At 43.4% G+C, this 19702-nt stretch overlaps 1 protein-coding gene across 1 annotated transcript in view; it reads right to left on the bottom strand.

The window, feature by feature from the left end:
* The window catches only part of CFAP36 (cilia and flagella associated protein 36), a 99173-nt gene that overhangs the window by 18756 nt on the left and 60715 nt on the right, over nt 1-19702 (bottom strand). Inside the window, 1 exon segment of the mRNA XM_048842840.2 lies at nt 9763-9895. Within this exon segment, the coding sequence (XP_048698797.1) occupies nt 9763-9895 (133 nt within the window).

Raw genomic sequence — 19702 nt, 5'->3', positions numbered from 1 at the left:
AGCAGAGCAGCTCACAGCAGGAGTTTGCCTGGGACTGGTAAGTATCCGAGTGTGTGTTTGTTTGCTTGCTGAGGAAGTATCCGAGCGTGTGTTTGTTTGCTTGCTGAGGAAGTATCCGAGCGTGTGTTTGCTGGGGGGGCAGTGTGAGAGCCTGAGTGTCTGATTGGCTGCTAGCCTGCAGGGGGCGGGCAGTAGGGTGTCTGTTTGTTTGCGTCAGGGAAGCCTGGCTGTTTAAAAATAGCCAGAGCTTCGCGAACCAGCTGAGCAGCGGGGGACAGCAGAGCAGCTCACAGCAGGAGTTTGCCTGGGAGTTCGCCTGGAGTGAGCCCAGTGAGGCTTACGTCTTGCAAACTGCTCTGAGGAAGCTCATAGTAGGAAGGTGATATGGAAGGGGGGGGTTCAGCTGCTGTGACCTGCACTGGATGTGCCATGTTTGTCTTTCTTCCACAGGACAGAAGCGACTTTGTCTGTACAAAGTGCAAGCTGGTCTCCATATTGGAAGAGAAGATTGAAAGTCTGGAGCAACAGATAACAACCCTGCGTTGCATACGAGAAACTGAGGATTTTCTGGACAAAACTCAGGATAGGCTTCTAGGGGCACAAAGCTCTACAGATATAGAGCAGGTTGCACAGAGGAGCCAAGAGGCCAGTGAAGAAGCTTGGCAACATGTGACCTCCAGAAGAGGTAAGCGGAATGTCCGGGTTCCAGTAACACAGACACAGGTAACTAACCGCTTTCATGTTCTCTCCACAGGTATCGTTGCAGAGAGTGGACCAGATGATATGTCTGGGGCAAGAAAGCAGAAGGAGACTCCGCTGGTTGGAAGGCATGAGATGCTATGTCCTGAGGTTGGGAGTTCCACGACCACCACTCCCAAGAGGAGAAGGCGGGTGGTGGTGGTCGGGGACTCTCTCCTCCGGGGGACTGAGTCATCTATCTGCCGCCCTGACCGGGAAAACCGAGAAGTCTGCTGCTTGCCAGGGGCTAAGATTCGCGATGTGACGGAGAGACTGCCGAGACTCATCAAGCCCTCGGATCGCTACCCCTTCCTGCTTCTCCACGTGGGCACCAATGATACTGCCAAGAATGACCTTGAGCGGATCACTGCGGACTATGTGGCTCTAGGAAGAAGGATAAAGGAGTTGGAGGCGCAAGTGGTGTTCTCGTCCATCCTCCCCGTGGAAGGAAAAGGCCTAGGTAGGGACCGTCAAATCGTGGAAGTCAACGAATGGCTACGCAGGTGGTGTCGGAGAGAAGGCTTTGGATTCTTTGACCATGGGATGGTGTTCCATGAAGGAGGAGTGCTGGGCAGAGACGGGCTCCATCTTACGAAGAGAGGGAAGAGCATCTTTGCCAGCAGGCTGGCTAACCTAGTGAGGAGGGCTTTAAACTAGGTTCACCGGGGGAAGGAGACCAAAGCCCTGAGGTAAGTGGGAAAGCGGGATACCGGGAGGAAGCACAGGCAGGAATGTCTGTGAGGGGAGGGCTCCTGCCTCATACTGGGAATGAGGGGTGATCAACAGGTTATCTCAAGTGCTTATATACAAATGCACAAAGCCTTGGAAACAAGCAGGGAGAACTGGAGGTCCTGGTGATGTCAAGGAACTATGACGTGATCGGAATAACAGAGACTTGGTGGGATAACTCACATGACTGGAGTACTGTCATGGATGGTTATAAACTGTTCAGGAAGGACAGGCAGGGCAGAAAAGGTGGGGGAGTAGCACTGTATGTAAGGGAGCAGTACGACTGCTCAGAGCTCCGGTACGAAACTGTAGAAAAACCTGAGTGTCTCTGGATTAAGTTTAGAAGTGTGTGCAACAAGAGTGATGTAGTGGTGGGAGTCTGCTATAGACCACCGGACCAGGGGGATGAGGTAGATGAGGCTTTCTTCCGGCAGCTCACGGAAGCTACTAGATCGCATGCCCTGATTCTCATGGGTGACTTTAATCATCCTGATATCTGCTGGGAGAGCAATACAGCGGTGCATAGACAATCCAGGAAGTTTTTGGAAAGTGTAGGGGACAATTTCCTGGCGCAAGTGCTAGAGGAGCCAACTAGGGGGGGCGCTTTTCTTGACCTGCTGCTCACAAACCGGGTAGAATTAGTGGGGGAAGCAAAAGTGGATGGGAATCTGGGAGGCAGTGACCATGAGTTGGTTGAGTTCAGGATCCTGACGCAGGGAAGAAAGGTAAGCAGCAGGATACGGACCCTGGACTTCAGGAAAGCAGACTTCGACTCCCTCAGGGAACGGATGGCCAGGATCCCCTGGGGGACTAACTTGAAGGGGAAAGGAGTCCAGGAGAGCTGGCTGTATTTCAAGGAATCCCTGTTGAGGTTACAGGGACAAACCATCCCGATGAGTCGAAAGAATAGTAAATATGGCAGGCGACCAGCTTGGCTTAATGGTGAAATCCTAGCGGATCTTAAACATAAAAAAGAAGCTTACAAGAAGTGGAAGGTTGGACATATAACCAGGGAAGAGTATAAAAATATTGCTCGGGCATGTAGGAATGATATCAGGAGGGCCAAATCGCACCTGGAGCTGCAGCTAGCCAGAGATGTCAAGAGTAACAAGAAGGGTTTCTTCAGGTATGTTGGCAACAAGAAGAAAGCCAAGGAAAGTGTGGGCCCCTTAATGAATGAGGGAGGCAACCTAGTGACAGAGGATGTGGAAAAAGCTAATGTACTCAATGCTTTTTTTGCCTCTGTTTTCACTAACAAGGTCAGCTCCCAGACTGCTGCGCTGGGCATCGCAAAATGGGGAAGAGATGGCCAGACCTTTGTGGAGATAGAGGTGGTTAGGGACTATTTAGAAAAGCTGGACGTGCACAAGTCCATGGGGCCGGACGAGTTGCATCCGAGAGTGCTGAAGGAATTGGCGGCTGTGATTGCAGAGCCATTGGCCATTATCTTTGAAAACTCGTGGCGAACGGGGGAAGTCCCGGATGACTGGAAAAAGGCTAATGTAGTGCCAATCTTTAAAAAAGGGAAGAAGGAGGATCCTGGGAACTACAGGCCAGTCAGCCTCACCTCAGTCCCTGGAAAAATCATGGAGCAGGTGCTCAAAGAATCAATCTTGAAGCACTTGCATGAGAGGAAAGTGATCAGGAACAGCCAGCATGGATTCACCAAGGGAAGGTCATGCCTGACTAATCTAATCGCCTTCTATGATGAGATTACTGGTTCTGTGGATGAAGGGAAAGCAGTGGATGTATTGTTTCTTGACTTTAGCAAAGCTTTTGACACGGTCTCCCACAGTATTCTTGTCAGCAAGTTAAGGAAGTATGGGCTGGATGAATGCACTATAAGGTGGGTAGAAAGCTGGCTAGATTGTCGGGCTCAACGGGTAGTGGTCAATGGCTCCATGTCCAGTTGGCAGCCGGTATCAAGTGGAGTGCCCCAAGGGTCGGTCCTGGGGCCGGTTTTGTTCAATATCTTCATAAATGATCTGGAGGATGGTGTGGATTGCACTCTCAGCAAATTTGCAGATGATACTAAACTGGGAGGAGTGGTAGATACGCTGGAGGGGAGGGATAGGATACAGAAGGACCTAGACAAATTGGAGGATTGGGCCAAAAGAAATCTGATGAGGTTCAATAAGGATAAGTGCAGGGTCCTGCACTTAGGACGGAAGAACCCAATGCACAGCTACAGACTAGGGACCGAATGGCTAGGCAGCAGTTCTGCGGAAAAGGACCTAGGGGTGACAGTGGATGAGAAGCTGGATATGAGTCAGCAGTGTGCCCTTGTTGCATTTTGGGATGTATAAGTAGGGGCATAGCGAGCAGATCGAGGGACGTGATCGTTCCCCTCTATTCGACATTGGTGAGGCCTCATCTGGAGTACTGTGTCCAGTTTTGGGCCCCACACTTCAAGAAGGATGTGGATAAATTGGAGAGAGTCCAGCGAAGGGCAACAAAAATGATTAGGGGTCTGGAACACATGACTTATGAGGAGAGGCTGAGGGAGCTGGGATTGTTTAGCCTGCAGAAGAGAAGAATGAGGGGGGATTTGATAGCTGCTTTCAACTACCTGAAAGGGGGTTCCAAAGAGGATGGCTCTAGACTGTTCTCAATGGTAGCAGATGACAGAACGAGGAGTAATGGTCTCAAGTTGCAGTGGGGGAGGTTTAGATTGGATATTAGGAAAAACTTTTTCACTAAGAGGGTGGTGAAACACTGGAATGCATTACCTAGGGAGGTGGTAGAATCTCCTTCCTTAGAGGTTTTTAAGGTCAGGCTTGACAAAGCCCTGGCTGGGATGATTTAACTGGGAATTGGTCCTGCTTCGAGCAGGGGGTTGGACTAGATGACCTTCTGGGGTCCCTTCCAACCCTGATATTCTATGATTCTAAGAGGTATTCGTACCCCTTAGATGGGACAAAGTACTTCCTCTCCATGCCCTTCGCGGTGGGAGGGATGGAGGCCAGGGTCTGTCAAATGGTCTTAGCATTGGCCTGTATGGTCTTGATGAGGGGCAAAGCCATCCTAGATGGACTTTACGGGGCCAGGATGTTGACCATCAGGTCCTCTGATTCCACCACCTCCTTGGCCTGCAAACCCATGTTTTGGGCCACCCTGAAAAGGAGGTCCTGGTGGGCATGGCTGTCTACGGGGGGTGGTCCACAGACCAGGACGAGAAGGCTAATGGAGGAACGGGGTCCTCCTCCCTCTTGCTGACAGGGCCAGGCAAACCTGGATTGGGAACTGGGGTTGGTTCCAGGGGGGGCAAGGAAACGGTACCTCCTCAGCACCCCGAGGGGGTGGGGCAACTGGTGGAAGTCTCCGGCACCCATGGTTCAAAGGTGGCAGACCAGGATCCTTCAGATTGGATACCCTGTGCCTGGTGGTACACCCATGGAGTCCCAAATGGCCACTGCGCTAGTCCCTGTCACTGCACAGGCCATGGCCCTGCCCGCATCTCAGGCCTTCCACGACCCGACCGGTGCTGGCCCCACTCCAAGTATCTAGACCCCATCTCGAAGACGGGGACTGGGACCATGATGGAGCTGGTCCAGTGAACTGCACTGCACTGGAGAACGGAGTCGCAATGCCGCAAGGCTGGAGAGTGGTGCCGCATCTGGAGCTGCGGGCGGTAGTTGATCGGTGCCTGGACTGGTGTCGGGAGCGGGACCTGCTACGCAACCAGGATCGACGCAAGGATCAGTGTCGCAAGCGAGAGTATCACTGTGACCTGGAGAGATGCTGTGAATCTGACTGGCACCACGAGTACGACCGGCGCCGGGTCTGTGAGTGGCGCCGTGATTCCATCAGCAGTGCCAAGGGACGGAGCATCACCGGTTTGCCTTGAGACGGTGCCACACGATGCAGTACCAGAGGCTTGGTGGAACGATGGGCATCCTCGGCACTGTCATAGCAATGAGGTCTCTCGTGGCCTCAAAGGCATCCAGGGTGCATGGCAATTCCATGAAAACACAGCTATGCCTGAGTGTACTCTGAACAAGTCATCAACATTTATGCTTGGTTCTTTAAAAGGGATATTTTCCTACTATATAGAAATGCTGTATAATTAGCAATGAAAGGTGCAATGCAGACACACACCAGGGAGACAGAATCAATGCAGTTTTATAAAAACTGATTCTGTAGTGACAATACAGAAAATATGGAGCTTATTAATAACAATCATGTTATATAAATACACACACAGAGGCCAGAATCTTGGCATAATTTAGGCTTAAGCCTTTAAAACATGTTAAATAGAAGCTGCTGTTTTGTGTTTCACTTATAGGAGCTGTAGGTTAAGTAACTAAAAACTTTTGCTCAATTATAAAGTAATTTTTTTCTTCCATTTTACATGCTTTATCCCTATACATTATAGAAATCTAGTATATCAAGCTATACTATCTGATATTGTATCACAAGGTAAAATTTTATTATTAGATAAAATAAATCTGAAAAGGTGTTAATTAAGATTTAAGAAACTACACTGATAGTTTAAGAGCTCTAAAGGCATTCTATAACAGAACCTTTCATTTGAAGGAATTTTCAATGCCTAGGAAACTTGACCAGAAAATACTGAAAAATAGTTCAGACCATGCTGCCTATTTTAAATAGATATGTGAGCAATAATATAACTAATCTTTAACAAGGTATAATTGCCAGGTGTTTGTTTTGAATTTAAAAAGCTGATACATTTAAATGACATCTTGAAAAGCCAATATGAAGTATAAATCTTTATCGTGAATCAACCGAAGTGCATACGATTATGAGGTATGGTCAAATGTATGTTTGGCAGTTTCATGAAGAGAGTTTTGTACATGAAGCAATCATATTAACCTCATAACTGAAGTGTAGGGGATAATCAAGTACTGGAACAGAGGTGTGTACAGTTGGTTTGTACTATTTCATTAAATGTTGTCTCTAATTGGTGACTGACTGAGTCAAATAACTTTACACTGCTGCATGATTAACTACTAAACAAGACAGAAACATCGAACAGTGTGAAGAGACTTTACATAAAGCCTCTGTTCTCAGGTCAAAATGGACATTTCTGCAGACAGCTAAAAATGCTGATGAAAGAGCATGGAGTTGTGCAAAGTTGGCCAAAGGACACCACCACAAAGGGCCAAGAAAAGTAACCTGTGGAAGTAGATCGATGACTGATGCTAAGAGAGCAGATGTTCAACATATGGTCCGATGTGTATCTCACAAATTGGTAGAGCAGAAGATGTTTTGTATAAAGATACTGGAATTTCCCAGATAAAATTGCAAGCAGTCATAAAGGAGATGCCTTGTTTTCGCAATGGACGATGGTTAGAGACAGAACTTGTATCCTGGTTGGACATTTCAAATCTTCACCAGAAGCTTGGATCACTTTCTCGTTGGCTCACATCAGCTACTTCAAGAAGAGGAACAAGGTCATGCCATCCAGCAGAAAAATGTATAAAATGTCCTGAGTTGTTCAACACATTGCTTCAGGAAGCAGAAACACTTGGATGAAAGACACGGAGCTGGACTGATGAGCAAAAGCACCCCCACCATGGTAACAACTAAAGTCTTTCACTAACAAGCACCCTATTAATTCTGTCTTTGAGAGTCCTGTCTAAGAAGACGGCTGAGAAGTCTGGAAAGAGAATAAGAATACTGTTGACATAACTTGAGTGAATCACCTGAATGCACTCCATCTATCTTGAGAAACCAGTCACTGCAACTGTGATGCTGAGCTGGAGAACCCACCTTCATGCCAGACCAATTGATAAGTAGAAAAATAACTTTTATACATGTATTGTTTTCCCAAGTGGTGACTTGGTTATATTTAGCTAAATGCTTCTCAGAAAGAACAAACCTAAGTTAAAATCCTCTGAATGACTAAAATGTATGATGCATATTTGTGTTTCACTAACAAGTTTAGTCTTAGTTATCTAGAAGGGATGCTAAATCAATAAGTAATTAAGAACACTGAGGTGGGAGAAACTAATTACACTAACTAAGCCTACTCATCATTGATGTATGTGCAATGTGCCTAGCCATTTAATGGTGTCATCATCACACAAGTGAAGAGCCAGCAGCCCACCACTGAAATAAATACCGGGCACTCAACAATGATATGTGACAGTCTGAAGTTGACCACAGCTGCATTGCAGGGCATTAGAAAAACCCCATTTAAAGAGACTGACCACACAGTTGCCCTGTCCTGTTCGAAACCAGTTCAGAGATGACCACAGGTACCTTGGCAGATCAAAACCTGGTGGACAGCTGGTTGGGTCAGTGATGAGAGAGTGATTAATGACTGTCATCATTGACCACTCGTTGTGACAAACAGATTCCACCATCATGTCCTTTGGTGGCATAAATGACCATAAAGGACATCTAAAAGACAGGTGAGCTGGTGGGTGATCGAAGAGGTCTATGTACAATGGCATGTTGCTATTCTCACAGATCTTAGCCAGCAACATGACAGAGGCATTTTCATGGTGAATATGGGGCAGTGCTATGTTGCTAAGTATCAGTAGCCATGGCAAGGAAGTTGCCCATAAAGTCCCAGTAACAATATGAATAGCTTTGTTAAGCTCTACATCAACCAGCCTCATGTGAGAAGAGCAACACCAGACAGGAGTTCAATACTCTGCTGTTGAATAGCACAGGGCAAGGGCTGATGATCTAAGCGTCTGGGCACTCGCACTCTAGGTTGAACTGGCCAATTTTCTGAGCAGGTTGTTCCGACTGCTGACTTTTGCTGCTGTCTTCCTCAAGTGGTTGCAGTGTGTTAATGACCTATCTAATGTCACACCGAGGTGAAATGGATTTGGATAAACTTGCATGAGAGTGTAGCTGGCAGGTTGTTGAAGTACACATTGAACAGTATGAGTGAAAGAACTAAGCCTGAAGGAAGGCTGCTGATCTGACACTTCCAGAAGCTACAGCAGTTGCCCATGTGTACTCTAAACTGCCTGTTTGGAGAAAGAGCTCTACTACTTCAACCACCCAATGTGGGGCAACTTGAGAGAGTTTAAACAAATGGCCTCTGTACCAAATTGTATCATAAGCGGCAGTCAAATCCAAGAAGACTGCTTCCGTCTTTAGATTTTGTTGACAACCATTTTCGATAAAGGTGGTGGTGGATTTGATCACGGGTGTTGCGACCTTTTCTAACCCCTGCTTGCACAATTTGCAAGACATCGTCCAAATCTGGAGTGATTCGTTGGAGGATCAAATGCTCAAACCCCTTGAAACACACTGACAGCAAGGATATTGGATGGTAACTCAACATGTTGTAGGGGTTCTTGCCCAACTAAGCATACTGCTATTTGTAATAGGTAACTTTGCTTCCCTATAGCAAAAGTTACTGTGAGAAACCCCTAGTGTTCAGCCTAGAAGTCACACAGATGTGGTCAAGACAACTGACAACTTCTTAGACAAAAAGCAGCAGCAGCTTTGAATTGGCTTGTAAACTAGAGATTTTACCACTATTTGAACCTTTGGTTAAAGTGGTATAAGAGCCCACCATCACTGGTAAAATTCCAGTGAAATTAGAATCTGCATATTATGTTTTGGATTTAATGTGATAGTTTTGTGCGGTGTAAGTGGCAAAGCTCGGGTATGACTATTACCTGGGCAAGGTAATTTTGAAGTGAATTAACATTCTTTGACAATTATGTAACTTATCTAAATTTCTAAATTCTACTGCACAATTGTTTGGATGAACAGACATGAGCAGTTCCATAATTCCATTGGCACATAAACTCGACTGAAAATAAGAATCTATGTTTAAGGATCCATAGTTCCATGTTGATAGCAAAGTCACCCACCAAGACTAGCACAGAACTAGGTTAAAAGTTTCCCTTTGTAACAAGATTGTGATATGACTTTGAATTAACTCAACTGATTTATTATTTCTTCAAAATTGTAACATTCCGTGTTGCGGTCAATTTTTGACATTGTGAACATCTAATCATCTTTTGCTTTCTGCAATTTCTTATTTACTTTAAAAGCTATTTTGGCTAAGACAACTCATAAAATTATAATAATTCTTTAGTCTGTTCATTAGCCAAGGAGTACAGATCCAAAGAACAGTAAGAAACCTAACAGAGGTAACTGGTTAATTAAATTATTATATTAATTATAAAAAATTATAAATGTGTTTTATAACCTCTCTTTTTCATTTTATTTCTTTTTTTTCCAGGTATGTGAAAGGCAAACTTATTTGCAGAAAAATTAAGACTCCTATTTCTCTATAATGAGTAGAGATGAGCAGGCCAATTATAATGCAATACATACAATACTTTCAAGTAACATTACCTAATGATAATTTTGCAATTTCTTCAAAATCATCAACTCTCTCAATATCTTCAGTGGATTCCTTAACTTTTGCTTCTCTTGAATATCCGGGACAGCTGTATGTAACATCTGATGACTTCAATTTATCATGTGTCTTAGAATTAAAAAAAAGAGTTTGTTACATTTTCTAATAATGTACCTTAGGAATTACAAATATCAAACCAGAATAAAATATGAATTGTTGGATTGTCAGAGATGGTTATTAACTTTTTGATGAGTTATTAATGCTGCCACGCCCATCTGCTGTACTATGGAGGTAAAAAAGAGAAAACGCTTTACTCACTACTAACAGGAAGTCTCCTACTGACTCACCGCCATAAATTAAGACTTGAATTTAGTTCAAGACGTGCCTCCTAATCCAGAACCACTGAAATTTAGAATTTCAGGTAGGTTGGTGTTTGCCTCCACGCCATAAAAAAGAGATTTGATGCCATACTTCATGTGTGACTATGTGGGCAGATTTCTGCTGTTCTACCGTCAGTATATCAGAGAAATATGAACCTGAATCAGGAGATAGGGGCATGTGTGTGAATCTGTAGAAAAGATACCTCAATAGCAGAATTTTAGTTAATGGAATGGAAAATCTGTTACCCAATGATCTCCTTTTTGGGAATAATGTCTCCTCCATTCTGAGACATTTGGGCTTGCCTCTCAGCTCTCCCTCGTTGCAAATTCTCCATCCTGGGGGGCACAATCTAAAGGGGCATGTGACCAACCGATGTCTCCTGTGCCCAGCGACCCCTCCCCTGCCCTGCACCCAGGCTAGGGCCACCACTCACTCTCTTCCCCACCAGTTATCTGCGTGGGGAGGGAAGTTCTGTCCTTCTCCTGCTGCACCACCCCCCTCCCCAGCTCATTCAACTGCTGTCCCTGGCAGCTGGGCCTGGGCAGGGAGCAGGAGGGAGCGGCTTCTCACATGGCTTAAGGTAACTGCTCCATGTCACTGATCTGTGCAGCACAGCAGCTGCCTGAAAAAGAGCCTTGCGGTGGCAGCAGGCCACTCTACAACCTGGGCCAGATGCTGGAGATGGGCCAAGTGAACCGGAAACACGCTGGGGAGAAGAGGGGACTCCGGCTCGCTCAGCCCCTGTCCCCAGCAGCCAGGCCTGGGGGTGTGGGCGGAAGGCGGGGCACATGGCCTACCACTGCCACTCTTTCTCAGGCAGCAGCTGCGCTGCACAGAGCAGCAACCCACAGTGGCTGACATGAGAAGCAGCTGGTCCAACCCCCTCTGCTCCCTGCCCGAGTCCAGGTGCCAGGTACACGGACGAGGCAGGCACAGAAGGAGAAGGACAGGGCCCCTCTCCCTCCACCCCTCCCCCGGCAGGCCAATCTTGGGACACATTTCACCTCACATGTCCCCCCTACACATCACATCTGCTAGAGACAGTTCAGATTTGTCCACAGAATGGCAAGACTTACCCCATCTGTACCACCGTCATGCCAGAAAAGCTGTACACAAACACTACATTTTTTTTAGTAGATAACTCTAAACAGAAATGCTTTCTTCAACTATGAAACTATATACAGTACTATCCCATTTATCCCAATGGCCTAGTGGGTATCCGAAACTTTCGGGTAACCAGTGTTCAGTTAAATAGAAAAGCTATTTTGAGCACTTTTTCTTTTCAAAATTGTCCTGCCAAGCTGCTGCTGCTGAAATAGGATTAGGTCACAGTAACTGCAAGTAATCATTCAGAACCACAATAAAAATACAAAGTTGTTGATTAGCTAATTGAAAGTGACTGGCAGGTGACAAACATAAAGCTACATGGGCTTCTGTAACTAGATTTTTGAAAAAAGGTAGGTTCAAATAACTGAAATCATACTGTATATATATGGAGCTGGAAAGAGACTGCTGTACAGATACCTGAAGAACATATCTCAAGTGGGGCAGACTGAGGTAGAAATGTTTCAGAGTAGCAGCCGTGTTAGTCTGTATTTGCAAAAAGAAAAGGAGTACTTGTGGCACCTTAGAGACTAATAAATTTATTTGAGCATAAGCTTTCGTGAGCTACAGCTCACTTCATCGGATGGTAGAAATGGAGCTCAAAAAGAAAAATCTTCAGGTAACAAATTTTCCATTCTGGATCCTGACCTCAACCCCAGTCTCAGATATCTGGTATGTAGCTAGCTATAAGGAAAGAGAGTTGGAATGAAGAGAAAGATTCTTCCTTTCCTAAAATTAGCTGTTTCAATCTTTTGGGACCACTGGGTGGAACACTTTCCTGACAAATGCTACTGCTACTAGGAATGGAAGGCCAATCCTGTAATGTTTTATAAAGATATTGATGGACAACCAGGTGTCCAATTTCAGATTTACTCAGACATAGCTGTTGTCCTTTCTGTCCAGGCAGCAGCAAAGGAATGTATTGAGTGGATTCATATTCCTCCTGGGTCCAGTTTATCTGCAGCTGCATATTGGTTTATGACGTAGCACTTAATCCACCAGAATATGAAGGATTTAGATGCTTTTACGCCACACATTTAGGTTTCAAAAACAAATATGGATGATTTCTTGAAATGATCAGTTGCACTGAAGTAAATCTAAACTGCTCTTTTCACATCTAGCATGTGTCACGCTTTTTCTTTTGGACTCTAGGAAGAATGCTCTCCTGTGATATAGGAAAGAGAGAGATTATTTTGTAACAAATTACTCTGGAGTACAAAGAATACACCTTTATGAAACACGCAGTATGATATGTGTCTTCTAACAACAGAGGATTTGTAACTTTAGTCACCAATGTGACTGTGAACAGAAAGCACATCTTTATGAAGAGGCAATAAAGGAAATTAGATGCCATAAGTCTGAATGGATGGAATGTCCAAGCACAGCGAGCAGGTTCCAGGTTGGGGAGGTGGAAAATTCATTGTGATGGCAGCATGTTCTTGCTCATTTTAACTAGGGAAAGGGACTTTTTGTGGGGTGTGCATCTGGAGAGTAGAACACTGTGGGTCACCAATGGGAAACAGAATGGTTGGGGCACCTGTATGGGGCAGGAGTTGGGAAATAGTTTGGGGAAAATAGTAAACAAAACAAACAAGTTGTATACTTTCCAAGATTTGTTTGTATGTTGTCTGTCTTGTATAGTTAGATTTTAAGTCATTTGGAGGCTCAACTGTTTGTACAGTACCTAGCACAATGGATCCTCGATCTCTGCAGGGCCTCTAGGAACTATTGTTATACAAATGATGATGATGACTTGGTTTAGACAGATGTACTGGAACCCTGACATCATTGAATGATCTACCAGAGACTTGAATGAGCCTGCATTTGAGATTGTTCTTAGAACTGAGATGTGAATTGCTATAGTGTGTGAGGTCTTATGTCAAAGTCAAGGCCGCCTTGTAAGAAATCCAGCAGAATCTGGAAGACTGGTTTCCGAGGGTTGATCTTACTAATACTGACAATAGGAACAGAATTTTGTCCCCCTTTTGTGGAAGCCAAAACAGTAAAAGGCTTGCAGGAGACTGGGAAAGTCTCATACTTTGGAGGGATCTTGTTCAGGACTTGCCATTCAACATCCAACTGTCACATTCAGTTACTCTGGGTTGGAATGCAGGAGCAAGCCCTGGAATAGAAGATCCTCTCTGCTGAACAGATAGATTGGGGACTTCTATGACACTTCCACTTGGTATGTATTTTAAAGAATCCTTATTGAGGTTACAGGGACAAACCATCCCGATGTGTAGAAAGAATAGTAAATATGGCAGGCGACCAGCTTGGCTTAACAGTGAAATCCTTGCTGATCTTAAACACAAAAAAGAAGCTCACAAGAAGTGGAAGATTGGACAAATGACCAGGGAAGAGTATAAAAATATTGCTCGGGCATGCAGGAGTGAAATCAGGAAGGCCAAATCACACCTGGAGTTGCAGCTAGCAAGAGATGTTAAGAGTAACAAGAAGGGTTTCTTCAGATATGTTAGCAACAAGAAGAAAGTCAAGGAAAGTGTGAGCCCCTTACTGAATGAGGGAGGCAACCTAGTGACAGAGGATGTGGAAAAAGCTAATGTACTCAATGCTTTTTTTGCCTCTGTCTTCACGAACAAGGTCAGCTCCCAGACTACTGCACTGGGCAGCACAGCATGGGGAGGAGGTGACCAGCCCTCTGTGGAGAAAGAAGTGGTTCAGGACTATTTAGAAATGCTGGATGAGCACAAGTCCATGGGGCCGGATGTGACTGCTCTAATTTCTAGGAAGCTTGTGCTCTGAAGCCTGTTTGAGTATGACCAAATACTTAGGTATTGTTTTGCCTTAGATGTGCTCCCCATAATGAGAGGCTGGCATCCTTTGCCAAGATTTTGCAGCCCAGAGAGCAAAGAGAGGATTCAGCCACCATATGGGCTTTCAATTTCCACCAAGTGACAGACTGAATCACTCTATTCTATGACCCAATAAATATTTTGGGTAACATTTTCAAAAGCACCTATGTGACTTAGGAGCCAAAGTCCCATTTTCAAAAGTGACCTAAGTGTCATTGACTTTTAATGAAACTTAAACCACTAAGTCACATTTGAAAATGGGACTTATGTGCTTTTCTAAATTTGACACTGTCTCCTCACTGCCTCTACCACATGCAGAGAAAACTGAGCTTGAGAGTCCTTTCCCCAGAAAAATGTTAGCCTATAAAATCTCTGTAATGGAAAGCCTCTCCTTCATTTAATCAACATAAATCACTGCTACTGAGTTGGCTGTTTTGTAGCCTCTCAGAATGACCTATAGGCTACAATGCCTATGATGTTCATTATGTACAACATATACCATTCTGAAAAGAGTCAGACATATGGGGTGAGAGTCTCACTCTGGTCCCTTTACACTGGGAAAAGGGGTAAAGCACTATAAAGGGGCTATAAATACCCTGGGGATCTATCCAGGAAAAAATTCCCTGGCACAAGTATAGCAGAAGACAGCTGTAAGACAGCTTTCCAAGGACCCCCTACAAACTAAGTCATAGGGGACATGCTGGAGACAAGACTGGAGGCCGGAAATGCATGTCAGAATGTGGTTGGAGCACAGCACAGTGGTGAAGCTGAGTAGCACTGCAGCCATTAGGCAATTTAGAGTTTAGCAGCTTAAAGGGGCAGCACAGAATCTCACCCCTCGGCTCTAATTTCAAAGGCATGTAACTTTGAAAAACAAGGACCCACTGACCTAGGAAAGTAAATATAAAAGTCAGCAAAGTGTCTGAAAGCTTAGGAAAAGCCAGACAGTTCCTTCAGGATAAAAGATAGCCTTATGTTTCCAAGGAAAGTTCTCATTTGAAGGAGAGTGTGTCTTTTGTAATATTTGAAAATATGTGAAAAGTTTGACAGGTGGGAAACTTATTTGTGTAGTCACAGTATTCATGAGCTGATTCAGGAGTTACTCAGCCTTAGAATTAAAAAGACCGGCACCCTCAAAAAGTTAAAAGTATAAAAACAAGGGAAATCAAAAAACACACAGTAATAAGACACAAGGGTTAAGATTTTCAAAAGCACCACAGGGATTTAGAAGCACATGCCCAATTGAAAGCAATAGGACATGTCCTCCTAAGTCACCAAGTACCTTTTGAAAATCCCACCACATATGACTATCTGCTTAAAAATTAATTGTTAACTTCCTCCAATTTATGAGGCAGTATCCAGAAAAAATTCCACACAGTGAAGAATCAAGTCAGAGCACCAGATTTTTAAGACTTCCATAAAAAAGACTTTGTGCAACAGGGGATAACCTGTTAAGAATGAAGAATACAGTAATGAATAAAAACCCAATATTGTCCATGATGTCAGTGGCACTTTGTCTGAGAGTAAGGGTTTCAGATTAAGTCCTTCTACTTGTTGTGAGATAGCAACACGCACGATAGATAGATAGATAGACCAAAATCTGCCACCTTTGCTCACACTGAGTAGTATCTTACTCCTAATATAATAGTCCCATTGATTTCAACGACACTATTTATGGAGGTAGGAAAAACTTTGGTGTAAAATGAGTAATGAGGATAAAATTTCAGTGCCTCCAGCACCAAAAGTGTGCTAATATGTAACAAGAGGCATCCAGCCTGAAGTGTACTTATTGCACTTTTGACATTGAAAATTTAAATATTAAAAAATAAGATCTTTAACAGACATGAAACACTTTCAGAATGAATTTATACAATTTAAATTCTACTTTACAACTTTATTTTACAGTAGAACCTCAGTTACAAACATGGTGGGAATGTAGGTTCTTCGTATCTCTGCAATGTTTGTAAGAACATAACATAAGAAAGTCCATACTGGGTCACACCAAAGGTCCATCTAGCCCAGTATCCTGTCTTCTGACAGTGGCCAATGCCAGGTGCCCCAGAGGGAAGGAACAGAACAGGTAATCATCAAGTGATCCATCCCCTGTCGCCCATTCTCAGCATCTGGTAAACAGAGGGTAGGGACACCATCCCTATCCATCCTGGCTAATAGCCATGGATGGACCTATCCTCCATGAACTTATCTAGTTATTTTTTGAACCCTGTTATAGTCTTGGCCTTCACATTCTCTGGCAGGGAGTTCCACAGGTTGACTGTGCATTGTGTGAAGAAATATTTCCTTTTGTTTGTTTTAAAACTGCTGCCTATTAATTTCATTTTGTGACCCCCTAGTTCTTGTGTTATGAGGAGTAAATACCACTTCCTTGTTTACTTTCTCCACACCAGTCATGATTTTATAGATCTCTATCATATCCCCCCTTAGTCATCTCTTTTCCAAGATGAAAAATCTCCGTCTTATTAATCTCTCCTCATATAGCAGCCGTTCCATATCCCTAATCATTTTTGTTGCCCTTTTCTGAACCTTTTCCAATTCCAATATATCTTTTTTGAGATGGGGCAACAACATCTGCACGCAGTATTCAAGATTTGGGCGTACCATGGATTTATATGGAAGCAATATGATATTTTCTGTCTTATTAGCTATCCCTTTCTTAACGATTGCCAACATTCTGTTCGCTTTTTTGACTGCAGCTGCACATTGAATGGATGTTTACAGAGAACTATCCACAATGACTCCAAGATCTCTTTCTTGAGTGAATTTAGACCACATAATTTAATATGTATAGTTGGTATTATGTTTTCCAATGTGCATTTATCAACACTGAATTTCATCTGCCATTTTCTTGCCCAGTCACCCAGTTTTGAGAGATTCTTTTGTAGCTCTTCGCAATCTGTCTGGGATTTAACTATCTTAAGTAGTTTTGTATCATCCACAAATTTTGCCACCTCACTGTTTACCCCTTTTTCCAGATCATTTAGGAATATGTTATTGGACTGGGCACAGTACAAACCCTGGGTGACACCACTATTTACCTCTCTCCATTCTGAAAACTGATCATTTATTCCTAACCTTAGTTTCCTATCTTTTAACCAGCTACTGATCCATGACAGGACCTTCCCTCTTATCTCATGACAGCTTACTTTGCTTAAGAGCCTTTGGTGAGGGACCCCTTTCTGAAAATCTCTGTACAGTATATCCACTGGATCTCCCTTGTCCACATGCTTGTTGACTCCCTCAAAGAATTTTAGTAGATTGGTGAGGCATGATTTCCCTTTACTAAAACCATGTTGACTCTTCCCCAACAAATTATGGTCATCTATGTGTCTGACAATTTTGTTCTTTACTATAGTTTCAACCAGTTTGCCTGGTACTGAAGTCAGGCTTACTGTCCTGTAATTGCCAGGATCACCTCTGGAACCCTTTTTAAAAATTGGCATCACATTAGCTATCCTCCAGTCATCTGGTACAAAAGCTGATTTAAATGATAGTTTACAGACTAGAGTCAGTGGTTCTGCAATTTCACGTTTGAGTTCCTTTAGAACTCTTGAGTGAATACCATCTGCTCCTGCTGACATATTACCGTTTAGTTTATCAATTTGTTCCAAAACCTACTCTATTGACACCTTAATCTGGGACAGTTCCTCAGATTTGTCATCTAAAAAGAGTGGTTCAGGTTTGGGAATCTCCCTCACATCCTCAGCCGTGAAAACCAAAGCAAAGAAGTCATTTAGCTTCTCCGCAATGGCCTTATCGTCCTTGAGTGCTCCTTTAGCATCTCAATCATCCAGTGGCCCCACTGGTCGTTTAGCAGGCTTCCTGCTTCTGATGTACTTGAACATTTTTTTGCTATTACTTTTTGAGTCTTTGGATAACTGTTCTTCAAATTCTTTTTTGGCCTTCCTAATTATATTTTTAAAAATTTTGTAACTCTGAACAAAATGTTGTGGTTGTTCTTTCACAAGCTTACAACTGAACATTGACTTAATACAGCTTTGAAACTTTAATATGCAGAAGAAAAATACTGCTTTTAACCATCTTAATTTAAAAGAAACAAGCACAGAAATAGTTTCCTTACCTTGTCAAATCTCTTTTTTAAACTTTCCCTTTACTTTTTTAGTAGTTTACAGTTAACACAATACTGTACTGTATTTGCTTATTTATTTATTTATTTATTTATTGGGTCTCTGCTGCTGCCTGATTGTGTACATCCTGTTCCAAATGACGTGTGTGATTGACCAGTCAGTTCGTAACTCAGGTGTTCATAACTCTGAGGTTCTACTGTAATTGATTTTAATTAAAAGGACAAATACATAATATTTAGGAGTATTATCAAATCATTTAACTCACTTCATCAGAGGTAACTAAACCATTCCCTGGGTAGGAAAGATTCCTCTCCCTCACCCCCCCAAAAAAGGAATAAGATCAAAACACTTTGTGTTATTTATCCACTCTCCTGTGTCCTTCTATAGAATTGTTGCCGCCATTCTATTTAATCTTATAAAAACCTTCCAGCAGTTACCAGTTAGTACCAGCTTTCCAACATTCATTTTGAGTTTCAATTGGTGTTTTGTGATTAAATATTCCTGAAATATTATATATACTATTTTTAGTTTTATTTTTCTAGTGGTACCTCTCCTAGTTTTTTTCTTTAGATAGCTTCCCTCAGTGGTCAGGCCATTGTTGAATTCAACAATGTTTGCTATGGGAATGATTAGATTAAAGTAGTAAACCACTGAGATGTAATTTAGCAAAAACTAAAAAAGTCATCTGATATTTCATCTTCTCATAGCTAGAGTAAGAGCATTTAACTAGCATAAAATGAAGCACAACTACATGAATCTTGCTTGGAGTACTATGATATCTGAAATTCTCCTACCCAAAGCTGGTGTTTTCCTGTACAAGCCAGGTTTAAAATAAGTTTTCATAAAAGCTATTAAAAGATTAACGATGTCAACACAAACACTGTGCTTGCAAATGCAGGGAAACTTTACCAAATTTTCAGGTCATGGGGACAAAGTTTCTGTCCTGCAAAGATGTATGCACTCTCCCTAATCAGATCAATGTTATTCTGGGGGCCCTCCTGCGCACAAACTGCTAGTTCAAGTGCTTGTTCATGTCGATTCCATTCCGGGTGTGTGTGCGCCCATGGGCAGAGTTGTTGGAATTTTTTGCCTTTAGCGGTATCTGTGGCGCCCTCTGGAGTGCTGCACTCATGTGCTGGTATATGAGGTACCACTGGTCCCACGCCCTCTCAATTCTTTCTTACCGCCTTCATCTTGCTTTGCAAGTGCGATACCACTTCTTACAGACTGTTGACAGTCTTCTTTGTTACATATAGTTGTCAGATAGTTAGTCATTAAGTGTTACGTGTTTGTTTAGTTAGAGTCCTGGCAGGGACTTTGCCCCGGGGCAGGGCATACCCCGTTCCCCAGACTTCAAACTGTGTTCATCACGCAACAGGCCTATTGCCTGTTAGTGACCCCCACAGCAGCCGCTTGAAGTGCTTGGGAGAGTCACACATAAACGAGAAGTGCAGAATTTGTAAAAACTTTAATCCCAGGACTCAGAAAGAGTGGGATATCCGCCTAAAGGCCCTCCTCATGGAGGTTGCACTTTG

Source organism: Caretta caretta, chromosome 3 (genome assembly GCF_965140235.1).
Source record: "Caretta caretta isolate rCarCar2 chromosome 3, rCarCar1.hap1, whole genome shotgun sequence".
Lineage (NCBI taxonomy): Eukaryota > Metazoa > Chordata > Testudines > Cheloniidae > Caretta > Caretta caretta.
This window is presented reverse-complemented; position numbering and strand designations above follow the sequence as displayed.